We start from the raw sequence: 17,441 nt of genomic DNA on the forward strand, positions 1-17,441 counted from the left end.
GTTGGTTTTTAAATGGGTTTAGATATATTTCAGTCATTGTTCTGAACTAGTTTGTTTTTATTACTTTGTATTTTATAATGTTGTGAGCCGCATTGAGTCCCAACTTGGGAGCAAGGCGGGGTATAAATATGTAATAATAATAATAATTGCTATAGTTAACTTAACTAGGCTGAGCTGCGCTTGCCGGTTTGTAAAGATAAAGCAGAAACGCACTAGGAACTTGCCCGTTTCTGGAGCTGACTTTTCTGGGGTTTTTTTTAAATGATATTTATTAAAAGTTTAAAAATTACAGAAAAAAGGAAGAAAAAAATAACAGTAAAAAAAGAAAAAGAACAATAACAAAACATATAAAACATATAAAAGCCATACAATACAGCAAAAAAGACAGACAAAAAAGAAACTAAAACACATATCCAATATTCCATGTCTTTACCTTTCCTTTACTTGTTTCATCGACCTCCTCACACCTCCCTTTTTTTGTATTCTAGTTCAATTCACTATTTCAGCAAGTTCTTCCCATCTTTCTCAATTTTTATTCTATAGTTTATCTTAACAGTCTAACCTTGAATTTTTTCAATTTAACCCATTATCAAACAACTTTTACTTAATTCTTTCTGACTTTTCTTTTCTGTATGGATTTTTACAGTTCTTTTTTTATTCCCTGGTTTGTTTTCTGCTCTTTCCCTTTGCAGTGCTTGCCCACCTCCGCAGCTGCTCAACATGGAGTGAAAAGGCAGGTGGGATGGGACAGTAGTTACCGCTATTCTTGCTTTCATCACCGGTTTTACTGTGGGAATAAGTGAAAGGGAGGTAGTGGAAGAAGGGCCCATTTTTATTTAACCAGCTTACGACCTGCAGTTTAAAATACTAAATCAGCAACAAAACAACAGTTAAAATCAGATCAGAACTAGTAATGTAAAGAAGACGCCTAAGATGTGCATTTTGACAAAGGTGCCTAAATGCCGGGAGTGGAGGAGCTTGGCCTGAAATCCTCATGGCAAATACCAAAGAACGAGGGCTTCCGCTCAGAAAGTCACCAGCCTAGCATCAAGATTTTATAAGGATGTACAGGCAGGAGGGCAAGAACCATAAAGAAAGGTGCCCTTGGTTTTTCTGGATAACCTGGAAGCACCAGGCCATGTGGCTATTCACAGAAGGCCTTTTCAATCACTGCACCTGTCATGCAATGCTCCTAGGACAAGGCCTGCCTGGTCCTGTTGGTGGCAGCCTTCCAACACGTGGCTAAGAGCTGATGTGACAGAAGAGCAAGTGAGGAAATGATTTGACAGGAGGGGAATGGAATGGAGCCTTGTGGGGACTGAGGCTGGCAGATAAGTCTGTCTGTTGGGGAAATGACAGTGAGTGGGGAGAGAGTGGCTGTGAAGGACACACACACAGAGAGAGAAATGAGATGAGGGATATATTATAATAGCCATTATGGATCTTAAGTTATGCTAGATCAGAAAACTAGAACTACAACGTTAGCGCAAGATATAAAGGCTGCTTGTTCTGACTGTTACACTCCTGAATTAAATATATGTTTAACTACCCGTGTTCTGCTCTGGGTGGATTCCAAGGCAAGCATATCTCACCGCATGTAAAAGTAGTATTTTATTATCATTATTCATTGAATTTCTATACCACCCTATACCCAGAGGTCTTGCTACATTAACTTGCTTTAATGGCTTTCTAAAAAAACATTTTGTTAGCTGCCTTTTTGTTTTTGAAGACAGAAAAGTGGGATGTAAAATATGCATTATTTTTCAGTTCTACTCCCAGAGCAGAATGCTGGGAAAGTCTAGAAACCAGTATTAATTGCATGTCAGTGGTGGTGAAATGGTAAGTGGCCAGTAGAGGGAGACAGAGGGATAATTCAGGCTATAGGGCCAGTCTAGGCCTTTGGTAAGGTCACTGGGCCAGACACACCTGTCCTTACAGCAGATACACACATCAAACAGAGAGAAAATTTTAATGTGTGAACACTCAGTAATGAGAGCTCCATTTCTAGATAAAGACAATACAATCAACAGGGGGTGGAAGTTTTCAGTTGTGGTGCCCCAGTTATGAAATATTGTTTTGAAGGAAGCCCACCTGGTAACTTCAGTGTTAGCCTTCACACAGACATTTTAAATTTCCCTGTTTTTGTTAGCTTGTTCCAGTAAATGTTCTGCCGCACTGTTACTCTGGCTGTGTTGTGAGATATTATACACGTAGGTCCCCCTATCAGCCCGTTTGTTATCCGCATATTCGCTTATCCAAACACAAAGAACGATGCCCAAATCTTGTTACACACATAGCTGATTCAGATATTCAAACAGCCACAGCTTGCCCACTTCTGTACTTGTTTGTCGTTTGCTGATCAAAGGCATCTACTTTGGTGCAGAAACCACAGAGAGAGGGAGCAGAGAGCGAGATCAAACAAATCAGGGAGCAGGAGAGATAAGACAAATCTGTTTTTCCTTTGTCTCTCTTTCTAGCTGGTTGGCTGCAGCCATTTTAGGAAGAAACCATGGCGAGAAGGGGGGTGGGAGAGATCATGGATTAGAAATGTTCCCATAGGAAACAATGGAAATCTCTCAAAGGACCTGTTGATGGCATTTTACCATTGTACTGTGGAGACTGTATTAACTTATGGTCTGTGTGTGTGGTTTGGGAGCTGCACGGTCAGGGAAAAAACAATGATGTCCAAGGTTGTAAAGACTGCGGAGAGAATAACTGGGTGCACTCTTCCCACCTTGAATCAAATCTATGCTTCCAGGTCCCATAAGAAAGCTGCAGAGTTAGCGCAGGATAGTACGCACCCCGTAAATGATCTCTTTCAGCTTCTGCCTCCTGGAAGAAGGTACAGGGTTATAAAGACTAGGACTAGCCGCCTGAGAAAGAGTTTCTACCCAAATGCGATTTTGGTTTTAAACGCAGTGTAAGGAGTCTCTATGGGAGTATACTGTATTTTAAAATGGGGTATCATAGTTTTTAGGGGCCTAACCAGGTTGGGATAGCTGGGATAGCAGGCTTGTTGGGTTTTGAATGTCTTATGTAGATTTTTCAATTTCGTTGTTCTGTATGGGACAATGACAATAAAGATTAATGTATTGTATTGTATTGTATTGTATTGTATTGTATCGTATCGTAATGGAAATCATGGACTCATTAGGCAAACACTTGCCTAGCCAATGATTTCCAGGGAATGCAGTTTTCGGTAAGTGGGACCTGCGTGTACCGTTATGCTTCCATGCTGCTGTAAACCAGTGTGACGTGCAAACTGTGGCTGTTGTAAAAAGGGTTCAAAAGCACAGGCAACCTGCGGCCCTCCCACCAACTCCCTCTCCCACAAACACAGCTTGTCTTAAAATCTGCGACCTTTACCAGCCTGTGGCAGGATGCACTGGGCAATCACGTCACGGAGCTTTTCCAGGGCAACATTGGAGTCTTCGCTGCTGTTCTCAGGATCATGGATATACACGCTGTCCTTCGGTTTCGTTCTGTAATGAGATAGGGGAGAAATGTGAGTGCCCCAAGCATCAGGGTCTCCCAGAGCCTCCTTCAGCTAATATCAGGTGGGAGTTCTGGGTTCTTCTTTTGCCTAAGAGAGACGTTAGCCGCCCATGAAGAAACTTGTGCCGGGATCGACCAAGATGGAGATTCCTTGCCTTTGAGCTTGTTCCCTCCTTCTATACTTATTCCATCCTCTGGGATTCCCCACCACTCCAGCTCCCTGCCAAGCACATATTTAGTGGCTGTGAAGAAATTCTCCCAACAGCATCATGCATCCATTACTGCAGATTATGATGAAAACGTTGAAGAAAAAACAATTTTCCTTCCTGCCAAGCACATATTTAGTGGCTGTGAAGAAATTCTCCCAACAGCAACAGCATCCATTACTGCAGATTATGATGAAAACGTTGAAGGAAAAACAATTTTCCTTTCTTTTTTTAAAAAAACTCTCCTCTTCCCTTTGCTATTCATCCCTTTCACTGTCTTGTTGGGCTGGAAGAAGAGCCTCAGAGCAACTCTACCTCCTTCCAGTAGGGAGCCACCCTCAAGAGCAAGACACCATCCCAACCCCCAATGCCCATGACTTCCCTAGCCCCCGTTGTCAGCTTTTGGGCAGGTCCCCAGCTCCTCTGCTATAGCAGTGGGGGAACTGTGGCTGGGAACATCTGGAGAGCTGCAGGCTCCCCATCCCTGCTCTGGAGGAAGCGGAATACCTCCAAGATCGGTGCCTGCTGTGTTTCAAACAGGCCACACAGGCCAGCTCCTTCCAAGGACAAGTTTCTTGTTTTAGAAGATTGGGGGGGGGGGGGAGGTTGGAGCCTGTGACCATCCAGGTATTGGGCTGCAGTTCCCACTCATGCCTGACTGCTGTCCATGCTGACTGGGACTGATGGCAGCTGGAGTTCAACCACGTCCAGAATGCCACGAATTCCCATCCCCACTCTGCAAGGCTTCTCTCACTATTCTTCCCTAATAAGCATTTAGCTCTTTTCAGCTCTCCCTTCCCCTGTCCTTGAACTGCCCCCTCCTGTAGCCTTTGCTCTGGGATATTTACCCCAGCAGCTTCCTCTTGCGCAGGATAGGGTTGTTGACAGAATGGAGGGGCTTGAGGCTGACTTTCAGATCCTGGATCCTCATGTTGGCCAGCTGCTCTGCGTGTGCCTGCTGAATCCCAGCAACCATTGCCTGGTACAATCAGGGTGGGAAGGGGGGCAAGAGAGAAGAGGGAGGCAAAGAAGTCACAAGTCAGGTTATGAATTAATGCATAGAAGTGATAACAGAAACCAACCGCAAGAGCCTGGGTCCAGCACCTGCTTCCTGAAGGCCACAGAGAGATGTGAGCCACCCCAAGGGATGCAGACCCCAAAATAAGGTTGGACTGATCACTCAGCAGCCTAGTATTTAGATTACCTCTTGATAATAGGGAGCGATTTACAAAACCCTCTAACAAGAAAGCGCTTGGCATGAACTTGCCATGCAAGGTTTCCATCAACAGCAGAGACAGACAACGCTTGGGTGAACAATTTCAGATCTCCTGGAAGTGGGCTCCGTAACAGCATGGTCAGCTGTCAAACAACATCATTTTGGAAGCTTCAAGGGAATGTGACAACCTGCCTTTGAACAGGGATGTGTTATTAGAACCACACTGACATCGGTTCTCCAGTGTCTGCCCTGGCTCTGACATCCAAAGCCCATTGGGCGGGGGAGCTGCAGGCACAAGAGATCGCCTCCTCTCCTAAAATCGAGCTCAGCTTTTAAGACATCCCCTCTTGAGAGTCCTGTGCTTAGTCAGGACTTTAAGGGTGTTCAAAGAAGTGACCTTAGTGCAGGCTTCCTCAACCTCGGCCCCTCGGATGTTTTGAGACTACAATTCCCATCATCCCTGACCACTGGTCCTGCTAGCTAGGGATCATGGGAGTTGCAGGCCAAAAACATCTGGAGGGCAGAGGTTGAGCAAGCCTGCCTTAGTGGCTGTCCTTCAGCTCTGGAATTTCCTGCTCTTGCAACCTGCCCAGCACCACACATGGGTCGCCTAGGATTATGAATCTTTGCTCTGCAACTTGACATAGCACCAGGAGGGACACCTCTTGGTCCAGGTCTCTCAAACAGCAACAGCAAATGGCGCAAGCTGACAAACACTCCAGTGTTCATGAGGACAAGTTACATCATGTATGAAAAACCTACCTGTAAACCAGGGGGATCCAGAACACTTTTACATCATCTGGTGGGGTTTTATATTCTTTGCTTCAGATTTAGAAGCTCAACCTTCACTGTCCATGCCAGCTCAGGAAATGTGGATGCTTTGAATTATATGGATGCGTCCCCATTTCTTTCTCTTACTATTTACTGCTTGCTTGCTTTGTGGGTGGTATGATGCAATACCCTGCTACCACACTTTTGGGTTGTTAGTAATGTTAATAAAGGCAAAAATATTTATTTAATAAAAAAGAAATAGAAGTATTTATCCTTGCTCACAAGACGCTTGGGAGAATAGAGCCACTGCAAATACTAGCCTATATAAGTAGATGGGCCTGGGATAATTTTCTGCTGACCAATGTTCCTTGATCCTTAAAAACAATCTAGTTAGGAAAGCTAAAAATAGTACCAACCTTGTCCATCATTAACTGGGCAGAGGGCAAAATGTTATCAAGCGCCTCCGTGGAGTTCAGCCAAGGATGGTCCAGGACACCTTCTATTGTCAACCTTTCCTCCGGCTTCACCTTCAGCAGCCTAGGAGTTTAAGGAGTTATAAACATCAATCACAAACCCACCCGTTTCCTTAAAAGATGCACTCTTTTCCTGTTCCATTTTTCCAAGGGCGCCTTTAGACTTCATAAAACCCTGACCAGCTCAACGTCAGCTCTTCTCCAATTACCATCTTCATCCTCCTTCACGGAGTGAGCTCAAGCTGTCAATTCGGGAGACAAACACCTACTGAGAGGCGACATCCATTGCGTCCTGGTGCCCTGTGTGTTAAATGGCATTGGCCTCTAGCTTCTATCAGCCCCAGCCAGCACGGCCAACAGTCAGGGACGGGAGCTGTAGTCCAACGAAACCTGGAAAGCACCAGGCATTGGGGTGTGGGTTTTCTCATTAAGAAGGTAATAGCAAACCATCTTTTGTTTTTAACTTTTTATGATTTTATTGTTTTCATACTGCTGTAAACTGCTGCGATATATTTTCATGGTTCAACGGTATATAAATATTTAAATAAATAATCAATCCCTAGAAGTGGCCGAGACACTGATACTGTTCCTCACAATCCACCACAGGAAAGTGTTCAAGCATATTTTAGAGCACATTCTGATTGTGCAGGCAAAGGATAGGAAACCTCTCCTGTGGGCCTCGTTAGGACCTTCCCATTTGGCCCACAAGACCATTTCGGCCAAGCCATACCCATCTTCCCCACGGTAAAAGATACTTGTGGCAGAGACCGATTTATGCCTGGGAAGTAGCCACTATGTGAATGGAAGCCTCCACCTGCTTGTATTAGCTGTGACCCCCCCCCCCAACAAGCACTACAGGCAGCATGACTCACCCACCTGGGAGAGTTTTGCACAACCCACTGGTGATGGGACTTACTTGCGCACCATGTCTTTTGCCATTTCAGAGATCTGGCTCCATTCCTCCTCCGGAAATTCAAAGCTCCCTGTCATGATCTTCTTCCGCATGTCCTTGGGAATTGTCCGACTGTGGTGCTTAGAGTAGAAAGGTGGGTAGCCGCACAGCATCACGTAAATGATGACACCCAGGGACCATAAGTCACAGCTCTGGGAGAAGGATAAAAAGGAATCTTAACTTTGTATGGAGCGTGACTTGAGAGGGTTGGGATGAAGGGATAGGGGACCCCCAAGGGACGCGGGTGGTGCTGTGGTCTGAACCACAGAGCCTAGAGCTTGCCGATCAGAAGGTTGGTGGTTCGAATCCCTGTGACAGGGTGAGCTCCCATTGCTCGGTCCCAGCTCCTGCCAACCTAGCAGTTCGAAAGCACCTCAAAGTGCAAGTAGATAAATAGGTACCACTCCGGCGGGAAGGTAAATGGCATTTCCATGTGCTGCTCTGGTTCGCCAGAAGCTGCTTAGTCATGCTGGCCACATGACCCGGAAGCTGTACGCCGGCTCCCTCGGCCAGTACTGCTTAGCACAGTCTTTATCTATTTTTGGAAACCAGGCAAAGGCTTTTCTCTTTACCCAGGCTTTTACCCTTGATTTGAAGGGATGCACTGTAGTCTCTTTTAGTGGGGTGCAATCAGTAAGTCCCAATTTGTTTAGCTGTATAGCTGTGTTTTTAGACTTGCACCAGATGTTCTTAACTCATTTTAGCACAAGTTGCTTTGAGTGAGAAAAGCAACTTTCAAATATGATTAATGCTGATAATAGATGTGGCTGTGTAAATATTCCACACTGAAGAAAGAGGCAAACTCTGCATTGGGGAAAGTCAAATGCAAGTCTTGCATTAGGCAAATCAGTGAGTACAACAGTCCCCCCCCCTTTCTTTTTCTGCACAAATGTCTCTCATACAATGCAAGCAGGTGGCAGAAGAGTGTTTTTAATATACACTAGGAAGAGCTTGATGGTGGGAGGAGAAATATAACCGAGGGTGTACATAGTTCCAGGAAACTGACTGGAGGTCACAAAAGAATGGCATGTAATCATGCAGACACACATTTCCACTCCCTCTTCCCTATACACAATTATAGTAATAATAATAAAATTTTATTTCTATCCCGCCCTCCCCAGCCGAAGTCGGGGTCAGAGCGGCTAACAACAGTAAAATAATACAACATTCTAAAATCATTTCAACTGATTTCTGCAGCTGTTGCCTGCAACGTTTAAGTCATTTCCCCAACTCAGAGGGGAAAACATGTGTTTTATAAAGCAACAACAACAAACCACAAAAGATTGGTGCTTAACACAGCATAATTCCATACCAGCCACCATCTTCTGTGCCGGGTATAAAATTCCCCATGAAAAATCAGGCAAATGGAAAGACAGCTGCTGGGTACTGTATTCCTGAAACACAGCCAAGGACACTTGGGTTGAGAAGCATACCTTATTGTAAGTGTAGGGCGTTGGCGAGGTAGGAATGATACCAGATTTCTCTTTCTGATGCCTTCTCTGTGCCTCTAGTACCTGTGGGGGATGGAGGGGGAACATGGGCAATCTTTAGACATTAACAGCAAAGAGGAGAGAGAAACATCAATGACACACCTTTGTGATCAAGAAACATAGACCATAGCACCTGCTGCAAGGATTGGGAGCAGGGAGCAAAGCTAGCTGGTTACACTGGCTCATAGATGCGTCTGATGCTGCTTACACAAGGAATTTTTAAAAGCAAGCTTCTCACGTCAGTAGCTGTCAACTGTTATTGCAATGCTGCTCTCAAAGATCTCAGAACAAATAAAGTTGTCATTGTCCTGGCATATAAAAGCTGAAGTCCATGAATAGTAAAAAAAAAAAAAAAAAGTTTGCAAATGTCTGCTTATTTATTTTGCTTGCGTTAGTCATAACGGCAAAGGAGTTATATAACACACCAAAACCCCATTCCCTCGGAACACTGTTCGGCCTCCCTCTTCCTTCCAAAATTTCAACAAGCACTACTAACATATTTTCAGATTTTTGCCAACGCAGGAGCTAGAAAACTCAAGATTTTATTTTTTTATTTTTTTAATGTGAGACGAAAATCCAGGTTGCCAAAGTTCAAAACAAATGCCTAAGATTTGTACACTGACACCCGGTCTTGTAGAGGGCCTAGGAACAGAACATCTTGAGCGGCAAAATAGGCTCCTATGTGCTGCATATGTAATGTTTTGCATATTGCAACTACTCCGGTCAGGGCTCTTAGCCAGAAAGTTCTCGTGCACTAGCACTCCCTGTTGCCCAAGTGCCATTCAGGCTTGTTGGGCCTGGACAGAGAACTACCTGACGGGACTTCTAGAGCATGGGTGCACAACCTTTCAGAATGCAAAGGCTACATACCAGCCATGCAAAAGTCAGATGTTTCTAGACACCCACCCGCCCACAGATTCAGCCTCCGTCCAGGCAAGCAAGAGGCATTATTCAAGGGCATGTTCCTGCCAGGCAGAAGCACTCAGAGAGGGTGCATAACAGGGCTGGTGATGGGTATGGCCAATGGAGAAGCTGTGTGGCATAGGAAGAGTCCTGTGGCCCAGATAGGGAGGTTTAGGATGGGGGGGGGGGTTCATTTTCAGCAACCAGGCCCAAGGGACTGCCTCTGCAAGATTCTTATGGTGCTTACTCTGTTCTGTGCATACTCATGTTCCATTACAGCATATAAGCATCAGAGAAATTTGGGAAGGGATGACATTCAGTTCAGGCCAGAGTATAGTCAATCCTCGGTTGTTGAACGTAATCCGGATTCTGGAAGACCGTTTGACTTCCGAAACGTTCAACGACCGAGGCGCGGCTTCCAATTGGTTGCAAGAGCTTCTTGCACTTAAGTGGAAGTCACGTCGGATGTTTGGGATCCAAAAAATGTTCAAAAACCGGAGCATTTACTTCTGGGTTTTCAGCATTTGGGAGCTGAAATGTACGATAATGGAGGCATTTGGGAACCAAGGTCTGACTGTACTGGGAAGATCTATGTTACAATTATGATTATTTATTTAGCTTATTAGTCACCATTTCTACAAAAGCAGCTCAAAGCAACTTCTAAGAATAAGCAAACAAAAACATTAAAACCAGCAAAGGAAAAATATAAAAGATAGGCTTATTTTTAAAAGCAGGATTAAAACATCCCACCCATTCATGGAGACCACAGATAATTAAAAACCAAAGGCCTCGTGGAAATGTTTTTGCCTGGTACCGAAAAGAAAGCCTCCCTTGCGCAAGCATTCCACAAGAGAGAGCCATGACTGAAAAGGCCCTTTCTCATGTCGCTATCCTGCAGACCTCCTGTGGAGGGGACACACAGAGAAGAGTCTCAGATGATGATCACAGGTCCAGGTTAGCTCATATAGGTTAGCCCTTGTGGTACTAGGATCCTAAGCCACATAAGGCTTTATAAATCAAAAGCAGCACTTTGAATTGGGCCAGGAAATTAACGGTTAGCCAATGCAGTCATGCCAGGATTAGTGTTAAATGCTCAAACCGCCTTGCCCCAGTGAGCAACCTGGCTGCCAAATTCCACGCCAGCAGCAGTTTTCAATCATCTTCAAGAGCAGCCCCACGTATAATGCATTGCAGTAATATAACCTAAAGGTTACCAGAGCACAGACAACAGAGGTTAATTCTATCCATGTCCAGAGAAGAGGTCTAGCTGGACCATTCTTGGTGGAATCCATCCTTTACCTGAGGTGCTACGTAATACGGAGTGAACTGCGGTGTCATCAGGTCACCCTGGTCCACCTTCGCAAATCCAAAGTCACACAGCTTCACTGGGGCATCCTAAAGGCAAGCAGCAAGGGACACCTGAGAGACTGGTTCAATCCCAATTTCACCCCTTTCCCCTCGTGCACACATTTCACACTCGGCAACAGAAGGTGGACAAAACAGCACGTCTACTGTGAGAGAAATTATGTAAGAATGGGGGGTGAGGGGCAGGGATCACACGGGTGCTGAGGGCTGTGATCCTGAATGGGAAGAAAGGGGGGCAGGATAAAGAAGCTAAGAGGCAAGGAGTTTGCTGGCTGAAAGGGAGAGGACAGAATACCGTATTTATCGCTCCATAAGACACACTTTTTTCCTCCTAAAAAGTAAGGGGAAATGTGAGTGAGTCTTATGGAGTGAATGGCGCTGCACAGAGAGGGAGAGCTGCGCAGCGCCCCTTCAGTGAAGCGCCTCTCCTGGCTTCTGCCTTAGCTGTGTGCAGCCTCTTCCGGCAGGGGGAGCCTTAATCCTGCTGCCCTGAAGAGACTTCACACGGCTATTCCAGAAGCCAGAACAGCCAGAGGCTATCCCAGAAGCCAGATCCCTCTTGCTGTTCTGGCTTCTGGGATTCAGAATATTTTTTTTCTTGTTTTCCACCTCCAAAATCTAGGTGCGCCTTATGGTCTGGTGCGTCTTATAGAGCGAAAAATACGTTAACTAGGGAGCTGGGAAATGGTTATAATGGAGGGAGGCAGCAAGAGGCCTAGGAAAAAAGGGCCAAGGATACAGAGGGGTAAAGGGGAAACTCATACAGGGCCCAGGGACAGAAAGGGCTGCTGTTGACTGGAGGAACAGGTAATGTGAGCTTGGGGCAAAATGAGAGTGGCCATTTCACATTCTGATTTGAACTAACCAGCAGCATAGCTGATTTAACAACACCCAAAGTAGCAAACCTCCATCTTACCAAAGAATTATCCTTGAAAAGAAGGTTCTCAGGCTTGAGGTCTCGGTGCGCAATGTTTAAAGAATGACAGTGTTGCAAAGCCAAAGCTATCTGGAAAGAGGGCACAAGGAGTCAAAACACAGTAACACGATGGCATCTGCACTTAAAAAAAGAAAAGGAGCACAGTAGATACCCTCAGAAGCACCACAGAGGGTGTCCCTTAGAATGAATGGCTCAGGAGGTCAAAGGAAAAGCAGCTGGAGATCTGGGATGGAGACACAGCACCACAACTTTTGAGTCTGGCTCAGTCTCTGTGGTCTGGTTCTGAGATCACAAATCTCCACCAGATCACCACCACCCATCCTACCCATCTGCATGTACTGGAAGACTATGCATACATGTGGGGAATAAAGACAGATCCTGAAAGCACACTGCTAAGGGCCAGGTGGAGCATTTCTTCAAAAGGGTTGTCTGAGATCTGGCAAAACAAACCGCTGAGCAAACGGCAAAGAGGGCCGTTTACTCCCGGGGCTGGGGTGGGGAGAGGCACACACCCAGCAAACAGCTGTTTCTGCCTTGGCAGGCTGCTTCTATCAATCAAGCCATCCATCCCAGCTTGAGGCAAGCAGCGTCTACACAGCAAAAGGTTCCTTCTGTTTTTACAACACAGATTCTCATGGTTTGAGGCAAGTGAGTTCCGTCAGGGAGGGTGCAAGCAGGGTATGCAAAACCAGGCTTAAGGCGGCCTGCTGCCTGGGCCCTTGGGGAATGTTTTCAACTCCTGCTTTCACCTCTCTGGGTGTTTAAGCTGGATAAAGTGCAGCAAGCATTTCCTAATCTTCTCAGAAGACCTGAGAAGGGACCTCTTTGCGTTCCTGCAGAGCCACAGTGGGGGAGAGGAGGGAACACCTCAAAAGCCCACCTTGCAATAGTTGGAAAAGTTGTGCTTGAAATTGCCCAGGGTCAACTGGAAACGTGAAGAGAAAGACACACACACCCATCCCAGCTTGTTGCTAATTGCTTTCAGTTTCCAAAACTAAAGTGTTAATCCGACTTATTAAAAAACATTTTCAATAGTACAATTGTATCTCAACAGTGGCCCTTCATTTGCTGTTAACAGACCAACTGAATCTCTGAAGTAATTAAGTGATTAGGTTCTGCTCAACCCTGATGTTTACGTGCAAGATTTAAACGATGAAGGCAGGTGACAGAAGATTTACTGCCTTGTTTGCAACTTGCTATGGGGCCAATCAGCAGCTCCAGCCACTGTTGACCACGCAGCAACCACAGCAAACCACAAGTCTACTACGAAACACAATGACTGTTTTTGAATGGCAGGCCGCTTAGAACCAGAGCAAGATTAAGGGCACCATTTAAAAGGTGCAAGTTGAAAGCAAAGATCATTCCACCTACGTTCAGTGCTAAAAGTTTTAATTTTGTTAAGGGCATATTTTGAAATGAAAAAGAATAAAAACCAAAAGGTGGCCAATTTGTTTCGCAGAATATGTCAGGCTAAAATGCCCAATTAGCTCCAAGAAAGAGAAAATTATGTAAATATTTTCATTAATATAACAGGTAGCAGGCCAGTGGGCACACTAATTCTTCACAGCATTCTTTTTTGAAAATTGAGGCTGCCAATGGTAAAAGCATGGAGTGGGACTTGAAAAAGCTGTATATATGGGCTCTGGAATGGGAATTACTAGAAATTTTAAAAGTTGACACAAAAACCATCATTTATACTTCTCTGTCCACTCACAACCAACCTTGGATAAAACCAGGCACTCTTGAGCTAACACCCCACACCCTCAGGATAGGCAAGGAACAATTCAGACAAAGTAAAGCATTTTTAACTTCCACAGATTCTAACTGGATATATGATTAAAGTTAAAAAAGGTAAAGGTAAAGGACCCCTGACAGTTAAGTCCAGTCGTGAACGACTCTGGGGTTGCGGCGCTCATCTTGCTTTATTGGCCAAGGGAGCTGTCCGCAGACAGTTTTTCCAGGTCATGTGGCCAGCATGACTAAGCCGCTTCTGGGGAAACCAGAACAGCACATGAAAATGCTGTTTACCTTCCCGCCGGAGCAGTACCTATTTATCTACTTGCACTTTGATGTGCTTTCGAACTGCTAGGTGGGCAGGAGCTGGGTCCAAACAACAGGAGTTCACCCCGCCGCGGGGATTCAAACCGCCGACCTTCTGATCGGCAAGCCCATGGCTCAGTAGTTTACACTACAGCACCACCTGTGTCCCCATGATTAAAGTTATCTCCCACTAAATTAACAGGACGTACACATAGGAAATCATAGGATCATAGAGTTAGAAGGAACCACAAGTCATCTAGTCCAACCGCCTGCATTGCAGAAATCCTTTGCCCAAATGCTTAAATCCAGCTGGATTAATATTCTAACTACATATATTTAACCTTGTGTTTCTGAAAAGAAAACATCATTTCGAAACAGTATTTTAAAAGTAGTTGTCAGCCTGTCAAAATGGATAGAACTAGATGGAAATATAAATGTTATAGCATTCACAACCATCCCCTTGGGCCATCTACCAGCAAGACTCTTTAGTGAGTCTACATCACATGCAAGGTGGAGGCGAATTTAATGATGCCTTTTACCAGATCCACAATGAACAGCACTCTGCTCAAGCAGGATTATTTTAAACACAAAACAATATTTTTTTTTTGCAAATCTTAGAATTTAATGTTTCTCCAACAAGTTACTTTTCTGGAAAGAACTCTCCCTGAAGAAATTAACTTGCGTTAGATCAGAACAAAGCATTGCAATTACATTGCGATGAAAAAGTCGTAGCAGAAAACACACAGAAAGAACAAAACGTGGATTCACGGGCAACATTTCATTAGAACAAGAGACAAGGCACCCAGAGACCTCCCCCACCACACCCCCAAAAAAGTAGAGAGGAGAGGTGCTGGGCCAGAACACGCAGGTCACCCTGTCACCAAGGCATACACCATATTCCTTAAAAAAGACCAGCAACACAAATCATGACAAGAGATAGGAACAAGCAACCACGTCAAACATGAATACAAAAAATACATGTTCGTTCCCAGAAGGGAAACTGACTTATTCAGCTTTGTGCTACAGTATTTCTCAGCCTGCTATCCCTTGAGGACCAGACTACAGTCATACCTTGGTTTTCGAACAGCTTAGTTCTCGAACGTTTTGGCTCTTGAACACCGCAAACCCGGAATTGACTGTTCCGGTTTGCGACCTACTTTTGGAAGCCGAACATCCGATGGGGCTTCCGATTGGCTGCAGGAGGTTCCTGCAGTGAATCAGAGGCCGTGCTTTGGTTTCTGAATGTTTTGGAAGTCGAACGGACTTCCAGAACGGATTCTGTTCGACTTCCAAGGTACGACTGTACTAAGAAAGGGCTGTCTCTCTTTGGATACTTCATAGGACCCAAAAACAGCTAGTTCTTCCACTGCTCAGAGACTGCCCACATCTCACAAAGGTCCAGGGGTTTGAGTTTCAAGACTTGCTCTCACAAACTGCACACTGGCCTGCTCACTAGGGTAGGCCTACATGGATCTCCAGAATGTGAAGAACTGGAAGAGTCTCAACTGACCCAAGACCATGCTTCTGCCTTGAATTAGGGGACCCTGTGCTGATGACACACTTCGTCACTCTTTCTTCAAAGGCTTTGTAGCGGCTATGATAGCAGGGAATTCATAGCTATGTTAAGTTTACCCTGAGTAAAGGTGCCCACGGATAAGAATTTCATTAATATCTAACCCTATCCCTGTGATTTTTCTTCTTTATTTAAGAAGAAAATTCTTTATTTCTTTATCTGCATAGACTAGAAATCCCCAAAACTGCGTGCTGCAACAGAATAAATTCAATGTTTCTTGGAGCTCAGAGCATCTGCCAGCAAAATAAGCTGCTTCCTACATCCTTGGACAAGTCATTGTTCAGGCCTTGCTGCCTTCCCATCAGCCTTTGCTGGAAGCAGGTGATATGCCCAACCTGACACTGCAAAATCACCTCCCATCCACCCAAAGGAGGTAGCCCACTCAGTCTTTACACGAGAAACTGGTGCTGGGCAGACCTCCTCTTCAGAACAGGGACCTGCAGAGGCAGATTTGGATGGGCTCTGTTAAGGGAAAATAATTCTTGTCCTCATACACCCTAAAAAAAAAAAACTTTGGGAGTGCAAAGGATGAAGTGTTCCTCCAGTTTTAACTCAAAAAAGAGAAAGGCTGTCCAGGAGATCATAACAAAGCAGGCAATCTTCTGATTAGATCAGAGGGTTGTTTTCTTAAAAAGCTTGCCGCTTGCCCTCCCGGTAAAATTGTCAGTTATTTTATGGGCTGTTTCCTCCCATGCTTTTCGCTTAGACAAGGGCGGGGTGGGTGTTGGGGGTGGGTGGGGTTAAGTTAAGAACTTGCCTGCTTTGTTACTTGGCTTGCTTGCTTCTCAGTAAAGTGCCGATGTTGGCTGATTCTGTGAAACAGTTCTCCCCCTTCCATCATCTCCATTACAATTAGGAGCCGAGCCCTGTTTTAAAAGTATTCCAGTTCGTTAAATGAAAAAAAAAAAGTCAAAACGTTAATAAAAACTAGAGCTAACACCCCACACTTCAAACCAAGGTGGGGTCTGAGACAACTGGGCTCTATTGCCCAGTTCAATATTAAAGAGAAGGTGATCAGTTTAGGATTTGGGAATTCCACGGAATCTGTTTTTCTGGGAATCATTGAAAGAGAAAGCTCCCGGAGAGTGGGGAGCAAACACGTCGTGGGCAAGAATTTTTCTCCAAAGGAATATGCACATTAATGCTACCATTTGCCCGCTGTTTGTGCAAGCTTGTGGCAAGTGACAAGTCAAGACACCTCTAGCTCCTGTTTACTTCTGTGAGGCTTGAGCCGGAGAACCTCCTGGCAGATCCTGCCCTGTGATCTTTTGCTGTTCTGCCAGCCTTAATGGCACCCAAGATGCATCTGAGATGCTTTGCCTTACCTCACAAGAGCACTATTTTTTTAAAAGAAAGCGGAAAGCCCATCAGCTATCTCAAAAAAGGACTGCTATCTATGCTGCACACACCCCAATGTCCTGAACAGTGGGAATCAAATGGCTAAGAAGTGAGACCAGCTGCAAGAAAGAAAAATGTTGACATATTCTGAACAATACAGTTGTCACAATGGAAAGGAAGGCACGCTACTATGAAAGGGGTGGGGGGGACACGAGACATATGGCAGTTGCAGTTTGCTTTGGATAAAAGGCGGTTTTTAAATTCCACACAGAATTCCACGCCGTCGAAGCCTGATTGTAGAAAGGATGCAGTCAGAAATCAAACCACCTTGCCAGAGTCTTACCTTGGACTTGACTCGTGAGGGAACTGCACACTGTTCGCATAAACTTCGATGATCTGGACAATATTGGGATGTGTCGCACACATCATGTGCAGCCGGACCTGATGGAGAAGAGAAGACAAGTTAAAATGCAGCCATGCTCATCCGCCTTAGCAACTGTCTCTTTGCTTCTCCCCCACCCCATTTTTATACCCCTCTGCCTGCGGGCAGAATTAAGGTCAGCTTGAGGAGCACTGCCCCTCCTGAAGTTCTTACCTCTAATTCTTAAGCGCATGAGAATCAACTTAGTTTAGCAATGAGGGAAGCACATCAGCCACATGCTCAGTTATTTTTCCAGTTTAT

General features: G+C 45.1%; 1 protein-coding gene across 3 annotated transcripts in view; it reads right to left on the minus strand.

Moving 5' to 3' along the window:
• The window catches only part of MAPKAPK5 (MAPK activated protein kinase 5), a 29,528-nt gene that overhangs the window by 5,754 nt on the left and 6,333 nt on the right, over window positions 1–17,441 (minus strand). Inside the window, exons 4-12 of one of the 3 annotated variants that reach the window (XM_081017444.1) lie at window positions 17,103–17,200; window positions 16,175–16,287; window positions 11,788–11,873; window positions 10,806–10,901; window positions 8,547–8,627; window positions 7,078–7,265; window positions 6,105–6,225; window positions 4,550–4,680; window positions 3,361–3,482 (exon numbers count right to left, since the gene is read on the minus strand). In XM_081017444.1, coding sequence (XP_080873570.1) covers window positions 3,361–3,482; window positions 4,550–4,680; window positions 6,105–6,225; window positions 7,078–7,265; window positions 8,547–8,627; window positions 10,806–10,901; window positions 11,788–11,873; window positions 16,175–16,287; window positions 17,103–17,200 — 1,036 coding nt within the window. Of the gene's footprint in view, window positions 1–3,360; window positions 3,483–4,549; window positions 4,681–6,104; window positions 6,226–7,077; window positions 7,266–8,546; window positions 8,628–10,805; window positions 10,902–11,787; window positions 11,878–16,174; window positions 16,288–17,102; window positions 17,201–17,441 lie in introns of all 3 variants that reach the window. The other 2 variants (XM_081017443.1, XM_081017445.1) reach the window with 2 other exon arrangements.

The sequence above is a fragment of the Podarcis pityusensis genome (assembly GCF_964106645.2).
Source record: "Podarcis pityusensis genome assembly, chromosome: 8".
NCBI classification, from domain to species: Eukaryota; Metazoa; Chordata; class Lepidosauria; order Squamata; family Lacertidae; genus Podarcis; species Podarcis pityusensis.